Source organism: Leptonotus elevatus, chromosome 15 (assembly GCF_054856555.1).
Source record: "Leptonotus elevatus isolate MCC_2025b chromosome 15, RoL_Lele_1.0, whole genome shotgun sequence".
Lineage (NCBI taxonomy): Eukaryota > Metazoa > Chordata > Actinopteri > Syngnathiformes > Syngnathidae > Leptonotus > Leptonotus elevatus.
The window spans coordinates 16,172,923-16,192,848 of NC_141253.1; the positions used below are offsets into that span (position 1 = coordinate 16,172,923).

The window sequence follows — 19,926 nt, forward strand, 5'->3', positions numbered from 1 at the left end:
GTATTCAAGTTAGGCGGCCGTAGCGAGTGCCAGCGTAAGATGGCCACTGGTGGCTTCACGTCTCGCAAAGGCGAGTAAGCTGCATTTTTAGTCCACTATATATAAGTCGGTGTTTTTAGCAGAGGTGCCCAGCATCCTCAGGAAATGTTTTAAATGTTTTAATGTTTAAAATATTTTTGTCAAATTAGGTGACCCGCATGTGCAGAAGAAGAGACAACGTCACTCACGTCGTCGTGTTTACGGAAGTAAATATGGTCAAAGCGTGTAGAGGTTTATCTTTTTATCATCTCATCAAGAGAGGAGCGATGCGGGAGGAGGTTGAACTATGTTAGGGAAATGAAAACTTTTCAATCTTATTTCAGGAAGAAGTCTACTAAAAATGTCCTCACATCATTGCCACATGCTATAAATGAACCGTTTTTGTGATTGAATGACTATTACAGCTATAAATGTCCACTTTATGTTTCAAGTTTCAAGTGGCATTCAACTCAAGTCAAATAATGTCATCACTGTTACTCGAAAAAACTGCAGTTTCATGGATGATTGGTAGTACAGTAGTTTCTTGAGAAAGCTACCCCGTGTGCACAGAGCACATATTTGGTTTTTGATGACGTATAGGTTGGATACATGCGACTTGGCTGTTCAGACGGAGATCGCATTGCAAAAATTCAGATATGTATCCTATCTAGGACCACATGAAAAGCTTTGTTTCCACCGCCGGTATCTACTCTACTCTACTCTACTCTGCTGTGCATTTAGCCTTGTCTCCACCAACCGGCTTTACTCTACTCGCTTTTTCTGGTACCTGCTCCTTCGCGGTTCTAAAAAAAAGTACCCCAGTTCCAAAATCATTTTGGAGGCCAATTTTTGGTGCGAGACATAATAATAATAATAATATTAATGCATTGGATTTATATAGCGCTTTTCTAGACACTCAAAGACGCTTTACAATGGAATGGATACATTATTCATGCACTCACACATTCACACTGTGGTGGAGGTAAGCTTTTTAACTAGGGGCAGGATGGGGCAGGCCCCACCGACCACCACCAAACATTCGCACCTTCCATACACCAGTGTGAGTAGCACTGGAGGCAATGTGTGTGACGTGCCTTGCCCAAGGACACAACAACACATGACTTGGGGAGAGTGGGGATCTAACAGCCGACCTTATGGTTACTGAAAGACCGTCTCTACACCCTGAGCCCCGGCCGCCACGTCATCATCAATGGGAAGCTGTACAAACCACCACCCCGGGAAAGCAGCTGCCATTAACGACAAAGAGAGGACAACAATGGCTTCCTAACAGATTAATGCTTGAACTTTTGAGTAGGTGCAAACCTTTTTAACATTATTGAATGCAGTCTTCTGGTTACTGCAATATTCATTCAATGTCTTCTGGCTGAAATAAACAGCCACAAACCAAGCACTGGGTTAAAAAAAAAAACATCTGCGCTCTCCATTGTTTTTGCCTGTGTGTGCAGTGCACGCTAGCTGCAGTCGCTTTAGCATGACATCACTGGCGAGGTGAGGAGGGGCTCCCGGGTGGTGGCCATGGCAGTGGTGACGCACTGCTTTTTGGTGTAGAACCAAGTAAAGCAGAGCAGAGTAGAGTAGGGTAGATACCGTGGGTGGAAACAAGGCTGAAGTGTCCCAGGTCGGATTTGAAAAAATCTGAATTGAGCCGTTCAGAAAAATCTGATATAGGTCGCATAGGGGCAAAAAAAAAATCGGATTTGGGTCGCATTTGCCTGCAGCGTGAACCTAGCCTTAGGCTATTATTGTGACAGTGTGGATATGCAATCCGCTGAGCTACTGCATGTTTACTGTATTACCAGACACAAAGCTTGACAGAGGAGATTATGTCATCACATTCATTTGTATGTATGTACTGTATGCTTGTAGGCACAACTCAGAACTTAACAGCTTTTTCGAGGACTTGGGCAATGTTTAAAACATAGTTTGGATTGATGCACTCTACTTACTGACATGCAAGTTGAGTTGCTCCCTCATCATCCTTTTTCTCTTTCTGCTTTCATTTAGATTTAACTTTGAGGATGAAACGCCAACAACAAACTTTGATACTTTCCCAGCCGCCATCCTCACTGTGTTTCAGGTGGGACAGCCCAAATATAAGGATGGTAACATACACACACACACACGGTTCATCTCGAAAATGAGAAAACCTTGATTTAATGGAAGCTCTAAGATTATTATCAGTCATGTTAATAAGAAGAAATTACTACTCTGTGTACCTTTTTGCCTCCTGACAGCTCACTTATAATCCCTTAATTAGCCTGTTTTCACAACCCTTAATGCTGCGAACCTATTAAGTTCCGCACAGTACTCGAACAAGCCAAGTGTCATTCATTGGAATTGTCTTGACTCACTCAGATTTTAACGGGGGAGGACTGGAATGCGGTGATGTACCATGGCATCGAGTCACAAGGAGGTGTCCGTCGTGGAATGTTCTCTTCAGTCTACTTCATTGTCCTTACACTTTTTGGAAACTGTATCCTCTTATTAGAAAACTGTATTTCAATCATTTTGGGGTCATGTTTTTATTTGAGCAGTCGCTGAGGAGAAAAATACACCACCCGTTTGGTTACTTCATTAGAAGCCAAGTTAAAGTTTGTAAGGTTAAGATTTTATATAAACCCTTTGAGATGACTTGGATTTCTCCATAAATTGGCCAGAAAGGGTGTTTTGGAAGGATCACACAACTAAGTTTAGAGAAAAAAGGTACAGCACACCACTACTAAAAATGTGGGGGAGGTGGATCACCGGTTGGAACTGCTCCGCTTCCTCAGGGCCTGGGTGGATTACTATCATCAACAGAAAAATGAATTCCCAAGTTTGTCAAGACATTTTGCAGCAAAACTTAAGACCATCTGTCAGCTAATTGAAGCTCAACACAAGATGGGTAATGGGTGACAGCAACCCAAAGTCAACAACCGAATGGCATTAACAGAAGAAAATAGCCAAGTCACAGTCCTGATCTTAAACTGATTGAGATGCTTTGCATGACACCAAGAGAATGGTTAACACCAGAAATCTAAAAAGTATTGCTGAATTGAATCAGCTTTGCAAAGAGAAATGGGGCAAAATGACTTCTCACCGTGGTAAAGGTTTGATCTGCAACTAGTAGAAACGCTTGGTTGAGTTTATCGTCAAGAATGGTCAACCACTTGAATCCAAAGATTTGCATGCTTTTCCATCCTGCACTGTGACGTTTATATGTTACGTTCAATAAAATCATGGAAAGATATACTGTAATAGTTTGAAAAGTAATCGTTTATGAAAACTGTTTATTGTGACTTAGATGAAGATCAGAACACATTTTATGACCAATTTAAATAATTCCCAAGCGTTCACATACTTTTTCTTATGACATTTTATACACTCCTGCTTCGAACGCTGTGGGAGGCGTTTAGTGCAGGCCATTGTCAGCATGGCTGTGACCCACTGCATAAAGCAAGGTCCATACAAGCATGTTTACGGAAGAACTTGACTGAGCTCTGCACTATCAAGCACCTTTGAGATTGAGAGCCAAGGCCCTCTTCAGATAAGTGTTCTCTGACCTCACAAATATTTTCTGGATTCATAGATGAAATTATCAAATTTTGTCTACTCTATCTGTTTCATAGTTATGCTTTTAGATATGCCCTCACAAAATGTCTTATGATAAATCTAATCTGTCACAAAGTAAGTCCATAGTTTCTCCTGAGTTGTGTTGTTCCTCAGACACCCTACTGAATGTCTTCTTGGCTATCGCTGTTGATAATCTTGCAAATGCGCAGGAACTGACAAAGGTAGGTTCAGGCATTCTATTCTAACATAATACATACAACTGCAATGCGTAATACTGCCACTTGGCTAAAGGATGAAGAAGAACAGGAGGAGGCAGCCAATAAGAAACTCGCTCTGCAGAAGGCTTTGGAGGTGAAGGAAGTCAGTCCCATGTCAGCAGCCAACATCTCAATAGCTGCGTAAGTATTGGTGCATCATCTCCCTACGCACTATCATTCTCTTACATAACCCCGAAGAAACTTTATTTTGTCATTCTCAGTGTTGTCATCCTTTTAGTCCATCTACTGTAATTCTGTCTGAGTTTGTGTTTGTTTACTCTCATCTTCACTACCTCGGAGAGTGATCCTGTTTTAGGTTTTTCACCCCCAGCCCCACCCCCCTGTTCATCTTTACAGTCAGTTAAGAAAGCAGCAGACAGTGCTCCTCACCCCCGCACATTGCGCAATTCACTATACGGACTCACTACGATGTGATCGAGGCAAGCCTGTATTGCGTAGATGCTCATTGTTTTTTTTAACCCATAAAATAAAATAAAAAATAATATATAATAAATAAATAAACAAAAACAAAGACGAAAAATGGGGACTTACTGAAAGGCAGGGCTCGCTCCCGTTCACTTGAATGGAACTGGTGCGGTAGGTATGCCGCTTGCATACATATTTACCAGAAGTGTTACCTGGAAATGGATGACTGTGTGAAAGCTTCTGTGCATTTTGATTGGCTATAATCTGCAAGATCACCACATTGCGCAACTGCATTTCATATTTTGAAGCGCCATAAACCATAATCTGAGTCTCGGTCACTTGTGGAATTTTGTGGCTGAACCCCGCACACTGGGCGAGTGTTCAGTGGAGGTCCGCCATATCGCTTCGTGTGCGGAGGGTTTTAGATGTACAACATGCAAAGAAAAGACTTACTCCTGAAATTGGCTTCATTCTTTTAACAAGATAAAAAAAATGAAATACTAATTTTCTATTCATCTGGTATTTGAGGCAGTTGGGGTGGGGGGTGGGGGCGTCTAAAAGGACTACGCGAGACAGTGTTTGTTTGTATAATCATTTACCTCAATTTGTAATGGAAACAAAATGAAATATACTACAAAATATAGATGTATCTATTATTTTGTAAAGTACCCAAAAAGTAGTACTTTAGTAAACCCTAAAGTATTTTTTACAGAAAATAACATTGTAATTTACTACTTGATATTAAATCCACGGGAGCAAATTAAGTGTTTATTTGGTATACTTTAAGTAGCCTACAATTACAAAATGTGACTCAGTAATAAAGTATTTGTAGGCTACTATTTTACATTACATTCTCTCTTTATACCAAATGGATCATTGATCATTACACACACACTCACACACACACACACACACATGTATATTATTGTACATGTTGAAAAAGATTAGACAAAATGAAGTTGTTTGGCCTGCAGCCTCTGCTTAATTGCTATCCACCTCACAAAAAATGGGCTGGTTCAACTGGAGAAAACACTGGTGAGCAGCCCTGCCTTATCTCCCTCCCCCTTATCCCATCATCACTATTAAATTCATGTGCATTAACATCCAGTATTGTCCAAATGTTTGAGAGTGACTAGTGTGGTGACACATTGTTGAGCTGGCTCATAAGCAACTGTTTTTGTTTGAAATGTACTGTTTTTGTTTGCAAACTCTGGGTTTCATTGCATGGCATTTTCTTGACAAAATTCCAATCAGGACTGTTTTCAAACCATTCAGATAGTTGCTGCCACAAATGAAAATTGAAAATGTCTTTGGATTGAAACCCTTGACTAGGTTTTAGGTTCAGTTTCTGCTTTTCTTAAAAAAAAAAAAACTGTCTGCTTACAAATTTGTGATGGTGTTTGCAAAGTAGTAGTTGCACAGATTTGTCCTTTTGAGTAAATTCGAAGGGAACAGGTGGACAGACTGAGGAGCCACCTTTTCCCTTCATATTTGTGTCTCATTTTTCTTTTGTTTTTTTGTTCTGCATGTACAGTTTTGTAAAGCAAAATCGAGATGCAATCTCTCGCAGGTCGTCCATCAACAGCATTCAGTCACTGTGAGTTATCACTCTCTGTTACAATATTCTCTTCCTTGTCGCCTCTCCCATTCAGACTTACTACCTTTTAGAATGAGCTTGCTCTTCTTTTTCACTGGGGCTCCACAAATCCAAATTGTTGTCTGTCTTGTCCTTATTGTTGGAAAAGTAGATTGTTGTTCAAATACATCATACAGAGCACACAGCACACACATATGCATGCTGTTCACAAATGCCACGTTATTTAAAGTGGAAAAAAAATCTTCCCAACAATAAAAAATGTATAAGCCTGAAACAATAATAATAACAATAATCTACCAAACACACATTTCTGAACTTTTTGTTTAATACTTGAAAATGATTTAATTAACTACAACACTGTCTGCAGTGAAGCCAATAGCTTGCTTATTGCTGTCTGTGTAAACACAAGCATTGCTGTGTGGTGTCTGAATGTATTACGGTTATAAATAAGTTTAGGGAAGCTAGCTATTGGACATCTATTTGAGACAACACAAAACTATTTCATTTATATGCTTTGTGGTGTCTTAAATGTATCTCACATGAATAATTTGATCCTTTCAGTGTCTTTGTCTCTGTCACTTTTCTCTCAGGGAAATACAGCTCGTGTGTGTTGCTAAAGTGTGCGTGTGGAAACCTTTCCTTTGTGTCTTCTGTTTGTCTGCTCTGTGTATGTCTTCTGTCTGTCTCTCAGGAGTTATAGTATCTACTCTACCCCTGCCCGACGAATCTTGAGGTACAGGTGACTAGATGGAACAAACCTAAATAACCAAAAAATTACCATGTAAATAAATGATTTAGACACAGCAGGAATAGATTTTTGGGGGATTCAATTGAAATAAGAAAACATCAAAAGCCCTTCAAATTCCACCCATTTGTGTCTTCACTCATATTGTTGTCATACATGTTGGATACAGGCATGCCATGTCTGCAACAGTTGACATAGGATATACTGAATGATTGTATGATAGTTGGAGTGAACATGTTAGCAATGGAATCATAATAGATAGAAGAGAAGACAAAAACAATGCTAGATAAGAAGAGATTGGCTTTTCTTCAGAAATCCATGAACATTTAATAATATATACACAGTAGACTCGTTAGGGCAGCAAATACTGTTTAAAAAATTGTTTCCACTGAAGTTGCTTTTGCCACGTTCCATATTTGATGTGAGCCTACTCAATCCAGTTAACGCTAATCTCAGCAGTCTTCAAAGACACAACAGGAAAATGTCTATTTAAAGTAAGGGATCTGTCAAATGTAATTTTAATGAATAGTTGAGATGTTTTTACTTTATAGCAGCATCTATGTTTTTCCTGACTAGTTTATAAATTACATAATTTGTTTAAATTTCAGAATAATATTGTTATGATTGTATTTTATTTCAATAACCCTTGCTCACAGTTTGTCTCATTAGAGTGAGAATGAACGATTGGAAAGGCTCAACTTAAAGGCAGTGCTTTTCAATTATTTTTTGGTACGCAGCTCTAGGGGGAAGAACCCCCCTGACTTTAATTCTCCACCACTGCTATAAATAGTATAATTTGTCTATAAAATTGCTACACCTATATAAGCTCCACTGCCACCTACTGTAGTAGATGTGCAATTGCACTTTATTCTAGTACGGTTAAAAAACAAGAGGACGAGAGGATCCCCCCCCCCCCCCCCCACACACACACTCATTTAATGAATGCATTAATAAGAATGGGAGTAGGGATTGTATACTGTATTTTTTTCATAGAACTAAAACAGTCCTTGGTTCCACACCATGCAAAAATTCTGTTTATGTTGGAAAGTCCTAACAGATGACATCTTGACTGTTCAATTGTGTGGACATCTTCTTCTATCAAAAGCTATGGGGACTCATAGTCCAAATTTTTCCAACCAGTCCAATTCGAAGCACAACTAAAGGGAATTGTTTTTGCTTTCAACTCATAAAAACCTCAACGTGAAATACTTACACCACATTACATTTGACCCTCAGGCAGTAAATTACATTATTATATTAGGCTGTGGATCCCTCTGGGCAGGAGGAATGTCTGAGAGAAAGTGCTTTGTTTTCATCAGTATACTTGTTTGCTAAAGGAAGAGGGATTACCAAAATTGCTGGTAAAAAGGGAATAGGGAAAAATCTGAGGTGTTTTCATGACTATGGCATGCATGGGTACATATATATATATATATATATATATATATATATATATATATATATATATATATATATATATATATATAGTCTGTACTGTACTGTACTGTACTGTACTGGAGTTTGGGGCATTATATGCTCTCATTTCACAGCTTTCTGGTTTTACGTGTTTTTTTCAAAGTCTGAACCTTTAGTAGCACTGTGTTTACATTTCTGTACATTTCAGTACATACAATAGCATGGTTAGTGAAAGCTATCGTGATGGACATTTGTGCTCGGCATTACTGATCATTTTGTGACATGCTAAGTTTGGTTCTTTAGCAGTTGATAATGATAATTATGACTTCAACATCAATCATAGAATTTGACCTTGCTGTGTGTGAGCTTTGGGCGACCAAAATCTGCCCATATGCCATGTTTTGAAAAACATCTAAATGACACTGTGTTAATTGTGATATTTCCATGTGGGATTTTTTTGTATCTAGCAAGGAACAGCAACGAACAGCCAAGACCATGTCAATATGGGAGCAGAGGACCAACCAGCTGAGGATACACAACATAAGAGCGAGCAGCGAGGCTTTGTTTAACGAGCTCGACCCTGAGGAGCGCCTACGACTATCCTCGGTTCTCCATCTTCATCCTGACATGAAGACTCACCTGGACAGGCCCCTTGTAGTAGAGTCCAGGAACAGCGACCTTCCTGACAGGCTTCCCGAGGAAGGACAGCAAGACGGCACGGGGGACAACTTCCATTCGCACACCAGGAAGCACCACCGTCATCGGGACAGGAACGGCGAGGGCAAGGATGGAGGTGATCGCGCGTCGAGGCATCACACCCATCACAGCCGGAGCAAAGATCACAACAGCAACGGCGCTCAGACTAAGGAGAAGAGAGGGGAGAGTAGCCACAGTCGGGACGAGGGGCAGAGGCGCAGGCGGCATCATCACGCGGGCTCCCCGGAAGAGGAGATCTCTGATGTGCGGGGAGGAGGGGAAGAGAGAGGGCATCGCCATCACCACTCACACCGTACGCCAAAAGAGGGAAATGGGACATTAGCAAATGGTGCCCATGGAGAGCGCAGGGGCCGGGGAAGAGGAGGGGAGGGGAATGGAGAGAGAAAAGGACGTTGCTCTCGAATGGTGAGAGCTCAGTCCACTCTGGATGCAGATGAAAGCAAAAAGTGCAAGAAAAGTTATAGGTAAGACCCCAGGTCGTGTCGGCTATCATGGAGTAGAATGTGTTGGTCTTGTGGTGTGGATTTTTATCATTTCAGCATCTCACCATACACGTTGACATTCATGGTTCACTTAATAAACTTTTGCCCCCAATTGGGGGACCACAGCCACACACGCTTGACACCAAATTTTTCTTGGTTTTATCAGACCACAGGTTCCAGTAATCCCTGGCCTCAATCTGCATGTCTTCAGCAAACAGTTTATTCTGCATAATCATGAAAAAAAAGGGTTTCCTTCTGGGACAACAGTGTTCAGACAAAGATAAGAACAAGATTTGTAATGTTATTAGCGAGAGATAGACTGATAAGTTTGTTTTTTTCAGGGCCGATGCAGATGCCAATTGTTAGTGTTCAAGGAGGCCGATAACCGATATTTAGAGCCGATATTCATTTTCGGGAAAAAGGATATTTTCGTCTAATTTAAAAAAAAATACAAATGTCAATCTTGACTTTGTTGTAATGTCTTAAAGTTTGTTTATTGAACAATTTTACTGACTTGTCAAAATGTAGAAGTTTTTTGTTATTGATCTTGGACAATAGACATCCTTTTAAATTTCTAACATGTTCAGTGCTGCCAAGAGCTCCCAAATTTATCAGTACGTCTTAAAAAGTAAAATGGAAACTTAAAGAAGTAAATACCATAGTTCTCTATTGTTTTCTACAGTCAATATTTTTCCCAAAATTTAAAAAATACCTGAAATCTTATCAACAGCAGCTCTTATAAAGTTAACTGAAAATTTAAATAAATAGTTCCCTGAGATTAAAAGGGTTTTAGATTTACTTTTTATCGGCCATCAGATAAAAAAAAAAAAAGACAGATACCGACATTCGTCAAAATGCTCTGTTTCTTATCCCTATATTAGCTGTGCAAAAACAAAACAATGTAGTTATGGGTCATTGTGTTCACTCTCCAAAATATACTGGATCTCATTTGACTGCATGAGGCTGAAGCACCTTGAAAGTGCTTGAAAGTGGAGGCATTGTCACCTCTGATAAAATAAACATCACTTTCCGCAGGGAGATGCAGTCTGATGGTGAAGAGGAGGCCCTTGCCACTAGTCCTCTGAGTCTTGGAGACAAGCAAGAAGACGCTGATAACCAAAAGAATTCCACAAGAGCCAGCCAGGCCGGCCTTAACAGCAACACTATTCACATCCCTGTCACCATAACTGCACCACCTGGCGAGACCACCATTATTCCCAGTGAGTAGAACCTTCACATTATGCACATCATTCAAATAAAGTATTAGTATTCTCAGCATGGAAATTAACACTTTGATTTGACGAGGAATCATTTCAGGTTGGGGAAGACAGGAATGCTTGTAGTAAACGTTATGGATATCTTTACTTTGTTTCCTTGGCTGAAAATCAGCCCACATTTAGAAAGCAATAACAACTATTCAAATTACATAGTCATAGTTTGTCTTTCAGTTGTGTGTCCTTTGAGCTATGAGGAATGCATTACGCACATATTTTCCCACACTAGTGAACAACATTGAGTGTGGCAACTTCGGCGTCAGCGAGGAGAAGAAAGCTCTGGAAGACGACGATGCCGCCAATAGGCCTCGGCAGATCCTCCCCTATAGTTCCATGTTCATCTTTGGACAAACAAACCCGTAAGTCATTAGGTGATAGCTGGCATAGATTTTGTGTTTGTTTGAATGCATAATTTCAAGAGCTTGGAAGCTTTAATAAATCATTCATATACAGTATATGAGTTGAAGTATAGTCAACAAAATGTTCTCACAGCATGACATATGAAAATAAATAATACATAAACAAGGGCATACACATATTTTTGGTTATAAGGTTATAATTGAATGTCCTTAGATTGTACAAGTGTATCTAAGCAAATGTCTGCAATTTTATTTGAACATCTCATTCCTTAAAATACATAAGAATTGATTTTTCTTTGCAAAATTCCCTCTATGATGATGATACGGAAGCATGGATCATCCAATGTGAAGTAAACATTTTTGACTGGCAAATACATTTGAACGTATTTGCAAGTAAGTTCAAACATATTTACAGTTGTGTTTGAAAGTACTAATAAGCGCACTGTATGATGAGGAAAAGGCTTAATACCCATAAAATCCCAAATACTGTGGCAATTCTTTTGATATTTTCAAAAGATGAAGTTGACATGAGAAGAGATGTGCATGTGAATTTTGGTGATGATTAATAGTATTTTTGTGTCAATATGCGACATTTAGCTTTTGTACATTTGCAGTTATGCGGTTTACATTACCCAACCGTATGTCAACTTTCAAGCACACCTGTAAATACGTGTTGATAGTACTTGCGAATACATTTAAACGTAGTGCTGTATTTGCAACTGCTAAAAACTTAGCATTTCCCCCCATAATGCTACGAGGTATTGACTCGCCCATGCGCATACGACGTGGCATCATGGGAAAAAATAATTTTCGGAAATCAAGCACTGTAGACATGATACAAAATCATAAAATATTATGAATAAACAATGTTTACATACCGGTACTTAATTTATGAATGTATTGGTATAATGTTTTTTAACGCTGTAGTAGTTTTTAGCGTTTAGCCTACAAGTGTGTTTGAACGTATGTGCAACTGTGTTTGAATGTACTTACAAGTACGTGTGAAGATACTTGCAAATACGATCAATTGTACTTGCAAATTCATTCAAATAAAGACGTTTGCCAGTCAAAAATGTTTACTCCACATTGGCAGCTCTACGCTTTCGCATGATGATGCTTGCATCTTGACTCATTCCCTCCCAGCCCTTTTCACTGAAGCAACCCCCTTCACTCCTGGCTGTTTCACTGGATTTTGGCTGATTTTGCAAGGTTCACAGAATATTCCGTTCTATTGCTATAAAAATATGGAACCTGCCAAAAGAAAGATTAGTCACTTCTTTCATCAGGAAAAAAATGTATATTTGTATCTGTTTCCATTTTGCATCAGTTAGCATTAAAATATAGCTAAGTTTCATCATTATTCACAAACCTGTTGAAAACACTGGCAAAAACAGCTTGTTGTAACATTGTAACATGGCCCCATCTCTTATACTCTGCTGCCACCTGCTAGCCGTTTTTTTGTAATAACTACCATAGCGACATCTTCATGTCAGAAGCTGTATCAAAGCCTTCTGTATGCTCTAGCATAAAAACAGACATAAAAAAACATATAAATAATTTTTGGGGAGTGAAGGACAAAGTATTAAAAACCTATTCATACATTTTTGGGAGTAAAGGACAAAGTATTAAAAAAACGTAGTTTTACGTTTTTGGCTTTGAATGAGTGAAGTTGTTTTGTATTGGCCCGTAGGTATCTTGACAAACCAGATGAATCATTTGGGCTGCAAGGGGAATGCTTATTGTTCACGGCTTGTTTGGGATGCATGTCACTCGAACTCGAGCTGTCTCTTCACGTGTGCTCTCTGAAAATTCCATGCGTGTGCTGTCACAGGGTACGGCGGCTATGTCACTACGTGGTCAACCTGCGCTACTTTGAAATGTGCATCCTGATGGTCATTACCATGAGCAGCATTGCCCTGGCAGCTGAGGATCCTGTGCAATCCAATGCACCGCGCAACAACGTGAGTCAGATTTTATAATGTATTTAATATTCTGGTGTTGTTGAGAAGAGTGCGAAGTTGTCAGGGCTTGACATCATCACATACTGTATCTCATAACTGTCATTTTCCAGCATCTTTTCTTTCTCTGTTTTGCAGGTGCTGAAGTATCTGGATTATGTCTTCACTGGAGTGTTTACTTTTGAGATGGTGATTAAGGTAACAAATCTGTCAAAGTAAAAACACTCTTTGGTGACATTTTGTTTTAGCACAAGTTTGTTTTGTTTGTTATGTTGGGAATCAAGCAAAATATCTGTCTTTGTATTTTTTATCTATTGTTTTTATGACTGTGTTTATTCTCAAGATGATTGACTTAGGACTGCTCCTCCACCCTGGTGCCTATTTTCGTGACCTATGGAACATTCTTGACTTCATTGTGGTCAGTGGCGCTCTTGTGGCATTCGCCTGCTCGTAAGTCTCCTTCTTTAATACTCTTGCAATCTTTTTTGTATCCATCTATGGTCGATTTGTGCCTATATAACTTGGCACAAATCGACCAAGGTCACACCCTTGTGCTGCAATGGGATAATTTAGTATCATGATGTCAATGTCTTCAACCGAATGCTACATTTAGTCCCTATGACCTACATTACAGGAATTAAATTAATAATTAATGAATAAGTGATTTTACTTGTAACTGGAAATTAGAAATAATATGATTTTTTTTTTATTATAATAATCTTAAACACACTATTTTAATTTTAATGTGTAAATACATATTTTTTGTGAAATGTGATTAAACTAGCATTTAAAGTAAAAACATTGATTTTACGTTTTGTAAGAATTTAAACACATTTATTCTTTCAATCAAAATCTTGAGTGTTTTTTTTTTTAGCATTAAGTTTGGTTGTTGACCAATTAAATTGCTGTAGGTATTTAAATGTAACGCACAAACATGCGCTATGTGTATTCTGATCCTCCCATGTTAGATGTGCATCAGTCACAATTATTTGTAGTATAATACAAACCCCAATTCCAATGAAGTTGGGACTTTGTGTAAAACATAAATAAGTACAGAATACAATCATTTGCAATTTTGTGTTTTTGGAACGTGATGCAGGCATTAAATTCAAAATGAGGCAATATTTGTGAAAACATAATAAAGTTGATCGGTTTGGACATTAAATATCTTTGTATTTATAGTGTATTCATATTCAATTGAATGGAGACAGAAAGTATTTGCAAATCATTGTATTCTGTTTTTGTTTTACACAACGACCTAACTGCATTGGAAATGGGATTTGCATTTGTGTGCATTTCTAACATTTCTCAAAATAGTTCCAAGGCCTTGAAAACCGAGTTAATGAGCCCCTTGAAGCTCATACGGACATGCAATTTGGGTCTCGCAAGTGCAAAGCTGATTTCCTATTCTCTTTCATTCTTTTCTGTTTTCACTTGGGTTCTGTCCTAACGCTCCTTACAGTTTCACCTGTATGATCTTTTTTTTTTCTTCTGTTTTCTGTCACTCTGCTTTCTCCTCTTTTTGCAACTATAAATGGATGCTTCTCTGTCTTTTATATGTTGCTGATTCTTGTGTATTTGTCCCCCTTTTTCAATTGTTTTTCCTTCTATCCTCGGTTTCTACCTTGGATTGCTTTCAGGAGCCTAATGGGGTAATGCCTGAACTTTGAGTCTTTCAGTCTGTGCTTGTCTGTACTGTTTGGATCTTCTGTTTTCCTTCCTGCCCATCATTTACCGATTTAATCAATTTATCTTCTGCAACCTCACAGCTGAATGATTGTTTCTGCCTGACTCATATCAGTAACAACCAGAGATACTGGCACACAAGTGTGTGTTTGTGCTATAAAAAAGAGAAATTTACCAGTTTTCCTTTTATCTGATAATGTTGGCAGCATTGACCTATTGTTCGTACCTTACTGGCTGAGACAAAAAATTTAAAAGCTGAGGCTTTTATAAGAGCATAAATATTGCTGCAGATGCAAAAGATGAGTGCTCCATTTACCATACAAAAAGTCAATTACAAGCTAAATGAAATCTATTAAGTACCATTAATATGACTAAAAGCATGCATTTTCCTAAAAATTCAAACAAAGTAAGTGCAATTTCAGGGTTTTGTCAGTATCTCTGTGACTACTAATGCACGGCCCTGCACTCACACAGTGTCAATAGTAAGTCTCCAATTGACTCAAGCAGGTTATCAGACGCAAACATTTCCTCTTCATGAACCCGTCAAGCAGTCTCCCTTCCTTTCCAGCATTTGGTCGCTCTGCTCATCATCATCATTTACCTCATCAACTCTTATATATGATGTAACAGGCTGCATTCACATTGCAAGACTTCAATGAAATTTCTGATCTGTGCTACTGAATAACCATCATCAAGACTACAGTCAACTTGTTTGGCTAAATATATTTACGGACTCATGAGCAGCACAGAATGAGAGTTTAATTTCCGAAATATGTTTTAATAAAACAATTTGACAATCAATACTAGGGACTAGGGATGTAACGATAATGGCAACATCGTGATATCGTGATAATAAAATTGCCACACTATTGTCGTCACGTCATGTCACGATATTAAAAGCAGCACATCTGTTCAAAAGTTGAGGTTATATTCCATTTGTGTAGTTCTAGCACACTCTGGTGGTTAGTTTATAAGTGCAGTTTAATTTGAATTAGGAATGTTTTGGCATGGTTTTCACTCATATAAATCAGTCATACCAGCAAATATTTTTTAACATCTCTGTCAAAATACAACAAAAAAACAAACAAACAAAAAACATTTTGCCCGCTTCAGCCGAAACCAACATTGGGAATTATATAGACCACGATACTTTGTGCCGCTGAGTCAATAGGCGCGCATGACAATGACATGGCCAAGCCTATTTCTTCATCACTACTGTTATTATGTACAAAAACACAATATTGTGCTCCCCTCCTCCCCAATATGAGTTTACATTTATTTTTAACAATAGCAATATTGTTAATTTTTTCTATCTCGACAACCTCCCCACAATATTGTGGTAATTATTGTATTGTAAGGTTCATCTCATGATATTTATTGTGTTCTAGTGTCGAGAGAAACATTGCAAAGGTTAATATTAAAATCTCCCTTTACCAATATATTTAAAATCACTTTTAATGTATGTTCTTTATAGTTATTTCTATGTTTGTCCAGTGTGCCTGTTTCTTAATTATTGTAGTACATACAGACACAGTATGTTTCTCACCAGCTTAATATCCATGAGTAAAACTATTACTTTAACAGTCGTGTGGTGTTTAGTAAGTGCTGAGGCGCTGAAGTGGAAAAGTGTCTGCCACCAGGACAATGATGTTCCAGAGGAAAATCTGATTTTCTTCATTCTTAGTTGCAGTGTGAATGTAGTCAGTCATGCTGCACATGCTATTCATTCACAGTGTCCCTTCATTGTCAAGTATTCGGGTCATCGCCTTTACCTTTGTCACTATTTCATTTCAATCTCACATGAGTGTAAAAAGTCCATGATTTCCTTTTCATCCACTTGAAGAACTTATCTCTTGTCCTTTTTCAACCAACTGTATGATGTCATCATTTGAGCAACCTTCACAACATATGGTTATCTACTTAAATATTTTATTTGGCTTAAATGTATTTTGTTCCATCCATTTGCTCTACCTTTGGTTTTTGGCATTTTAGGGGTTTGCGTGTTAATTCATTGTGTGTGTTTGTCTGCTTATCATTGCTTTTTCTCATCAGATCGCAACAAAGCGTGGCCAGGTGGGAACAGTCCTTATCTATCTTTTGCCTGTCCAAAGACCTTTCCCTTCTTTCCTTACACATGAAGCAAACAATGCTTCTCTTATCCACCTCTTCAATTTTTGTTTTGTTTTGGCCTCCATCCCAAGGTGCTTGGGATATGACCATGTGTCCCTCTTCCTTTGTAGAATAAAAATAGCTCCTTTCCCAATATTTCGACATCAGGACAAGGAGACAATATTGGGAGCTCCTTTTCCTAGCTTTCAGAAGGTCAACTTGCAGTTAATTTATTCTGTTCTGACACTAGAAACAAATATTAAAGATACAGTTTATGACAGCTGTTAAATCAGGTATCGTATCGGGCTGATGCTGCTGTTTGACACATCAGCAAATGATCACGTTTATCAGAAAGAAAGAAAGAAAGGAAGGAAGGTATGTGTTCACATTTATCTGCTACTGTGTTAATAGCAATTTTAGCTATCAAAATTACAAGTACACTGCAAAAACTAAAATCTTAAGTAAGATATAATTTCTTAAATGTACCCCAAATTTGCTTATTTTGATTTGACAAGTTATTTTTTTTACTTAAAATGAAATTGTCAGGCAAGATCATTGTGTTTATTTTAAGATACTTATTAGTTAATTATCTTATTTGATCAAGCAGTTTTGGCATTGAGTGTTAACAGACAGTTTTAAGTACTGTGAGGATTAAAACAAGCATTTACCACATTTTAAGATGACAACTAACCAACATCAAAGGCTGGACATGGAAACTGGGGTTTCATAAGTTTTCTTATTTTAAGATTTGCATAATCTAGTAATAAGATGAATGGAAAAAATATGTATATATATATATATATAGCATGAAAACAGCCGAGTGCAATATGGTTCATTTCGTTATATTTACTAAGCTCATTTTTCCTTGTTTCTCTACCAGCTCAGTGGTCTAGTGGTAGAGTGCCTATCCGACTTGAAGGTTGTGAGTTCAATTCCTGGCTAGGTCATGACATAGAAAATGGGACTTGTTACCTCCCTGCTTGACACTCTTGACACTCAGGCTAAATTATCCAAGCATAAAAAAAAATAATCATGTACATTTTTTTTTTAAAGTTATATTTATTACAGCTTCAAAAAAAGCATTACTTGCTTTTAGTCTGAAAATACTATTTTCAAGACCCTAGTGGTTTATATGGGCCTAATATTATTTTCTTATTTTTCAAAATCTTGCAGGTAAATGTAAGTAACATTTGCTTGTTCTATTGGCAGATAATTGTGCTTATTTGAAGTAATAATTTTCTTATTTTACTATATTTTTTTCTTTAAATTTCTACAGTCCTTTTTGCAGTGATAATATCTGTACTCAGTATTAAAATTGGTGAGTCCTCATACATCTAAAAAAGAGTGTTATCGAAAATCCCTGACTTAAATCATTAATACAAACAGGTTATGATTAAACGTGTGCATGATTCACATGTGCATCCCATTTTACGGAGGCATTTGCTTCTCTGAGTAGACATCAACTCAGGAAGGCTCCCACTCTGAGTGGTGACGACTTTCCATACCTGGATCCTAGATTATTTTAGCAAACACTGCTGACCTTCTGAAAGCTATTGGGAGACTGTTGTTGCCATCTCTGCGTGTTAAGGTCCTTGAATAACAAGAGCTGGCATTGTCTTTTCAGCTTGCATGCCCGGTTAGTTGAGTAATGTGAGCATGAGAAGTGCATGTAGACTGTAGCTGAGGGAGGAGAACGGTGGAACCACGCTTCTCCCTTTCCTTGAGCCTACAGTACCTTTGAACCATGTGTTACAACACATAGAACTACCATCTTTGATTGAGTATTATCGTAGTGTTGTTGGTCGGAATATTGCGATAGTCGAAGAAGAATTTGAGGTGTGGGCTTGGGTGTTTGCATTATTTACACGTCAAGTTTTTTAGAGCAATCAGGCCAATGTGGAAAGGTCAGGTGGCATAACAGTTCCACTGTCAATTTTGCAAGTTACTGGGACGCCATCTGATGGAAAATTCATTGTGATAACTTGGGTTGTGTAATGCAATGCAGTGCGCCGCCTGCTATGTTCCCAGTGGCACAGAACTACAAAGGAAATAGAAACTTAATATTCGCTGGGACAATTTCGCCATCAAAACCAGAACAGGAGTCGGTAGCGGTCAAAGCTGCAATACTTCTCTCTCTGCAAATGTCTCTCTCGCTCTGCTGCTCCATGCTGTTGGCTCCAGCCAGCATCTTGTCATAATGTCACAGATATTGAGAAACCCTCGAGGCCATGAGCGCATTGATCCTACCTGTAGTATATATGCTTGTCATTATTATTATTATATTTTGTTTATGTTTTATGTTGTAATAGCCCTAATGTTCTTTCAGACACATTAGGGACGTTTATTTTTGTTTTATAATGTTTTACTATTGTTATTATTTGACCAAACCCTTAAGAAAAAAGAAAAATTAAGTGAAATGTACTGTTTTAAAAAAAGCACACAAAAGGGTGCATTTGCCTGATTTGTTGTAAGTTGGGCTCACCTTGGAGAACTATTGTAATTTCTGCCCCACCAAACTGGAAATTATTGCTTAAAAGCTGTTTGTTTGTTTGTCAGGTGCTGTTTCAAATGAAAATAACTGAAATGCTAACTTGCTAACAGTTGATATGCCAAAGACACTTTCACAGGAATTTTACATTGTGTCCTGTAGGCCTATAACCGGATGCTATTTTTAATGGATTTGATGATTACAATTTTCCTTAGGCGTGGATGTGAGTATGAATGGACTGACTGGCAACCATTCCGATTGAATGGATAGAATAAGTATGTATTATAATAATATGAATTGCTTTACAGTATTTATGCGTCACATTTCTTTAGCTACTATTACAGTAGTGCAATTACAAGTAGTGCACTTTTCCAATAACACATAACACAATTACCTGAAAATCAACTGTAAAAATGTCTAAGTAAAGTCACAAACCTTAAGCTACAAATTTACTTCTAAATCACAACTTTAATTAATACTTGTACTCATGTATAGGGACTGTTTTATATAGGCATATTTCTACATTCTCATGTACTTTATTTAGATTTGCACATCTGAATTGCAGATGAGAAAATTCAATCAGGCTCAATAAATGCATGTGTGACTGTAATTTTAAATTACATCTTGCTCTGCCCCACTGTTCTTGGCTAACATCAGTCTTTGAGTGAGATAAAGTTCAGATGTACACAATTTTATCAGGATCAGCGCATACACAACTAGAACATTAAAGGTGCAGCATTAACCAAAGACTCATGGTGGTGGTTCTTGCAAAGAAGCTTTTACCTCAACCTCAAGAGGTTGATTCTTTGCTCTACTCTAGT

At 38.1% G+C, this 19,926-nt stretch overlaps 1 protein-coding gene across 9 annotated transcripts in view; it reads left to right on the top strand.

Annotated features, from left to right (window-relative positions):
• The window catches only part of cacna1bb (calcium channel, voltage-dependent, N type, alpha 1B subunit, b), a 173,467-nt gene that overhangs the window by 113,265 nt on the left and 40,276 nt on the right, over window positions 1-19,926 (top strand). For 7 of the 9 annotated variants that reach the window (XM_086096608.1, XM_086096607.1, XM_086096606.1 and 4 more), the window contains 11 exons: window positions 2,044-2,116; window positions 2,395-2,512; window positions 3,745-3,812; window positions 3,883-3,989; window positions 5,809-5,871; window positions 8,500-9,213; window positions 10,267-10,451; window positions 10,735-10,864; window positions 12,696-12,825; window positions 12,961-13,020; window positions 13,166-13,272. In XM_086096608.1, the coding sequence (XP_085952734.1) occupies window positions 2,044-2,116; window positions 2,395-2,512; window positions 3,745-3,812; window positions 3,883-3,989; window positions 5,809-5,871; window positions 8,500-9,213; window positions 10,267-10,451; window positions 10,735-10,864; window positions 12,696-12,825; window positions 12,961-13,020; window positions 13,166-13,272 (1,755 nt within the window). The remainder of the gene's footprint in view (window positions 1-2,043; window positions 2,117-2,394; window positions 2,513-3,744; window positions 3,813-3,882; window positions 3,990-5,808; window positions 5,872-8,499; window positions 9,214-10,266; window positions 10,452-10,734; window positions 10,865-12,695; window positions 12,826-12,960; window positions 13,021-13,165; window positions 13,273-19,926) is intronic. The other 2 variants (XM_086096614.1, XM_086096610.1) reach the window with 1 other exon arrangement.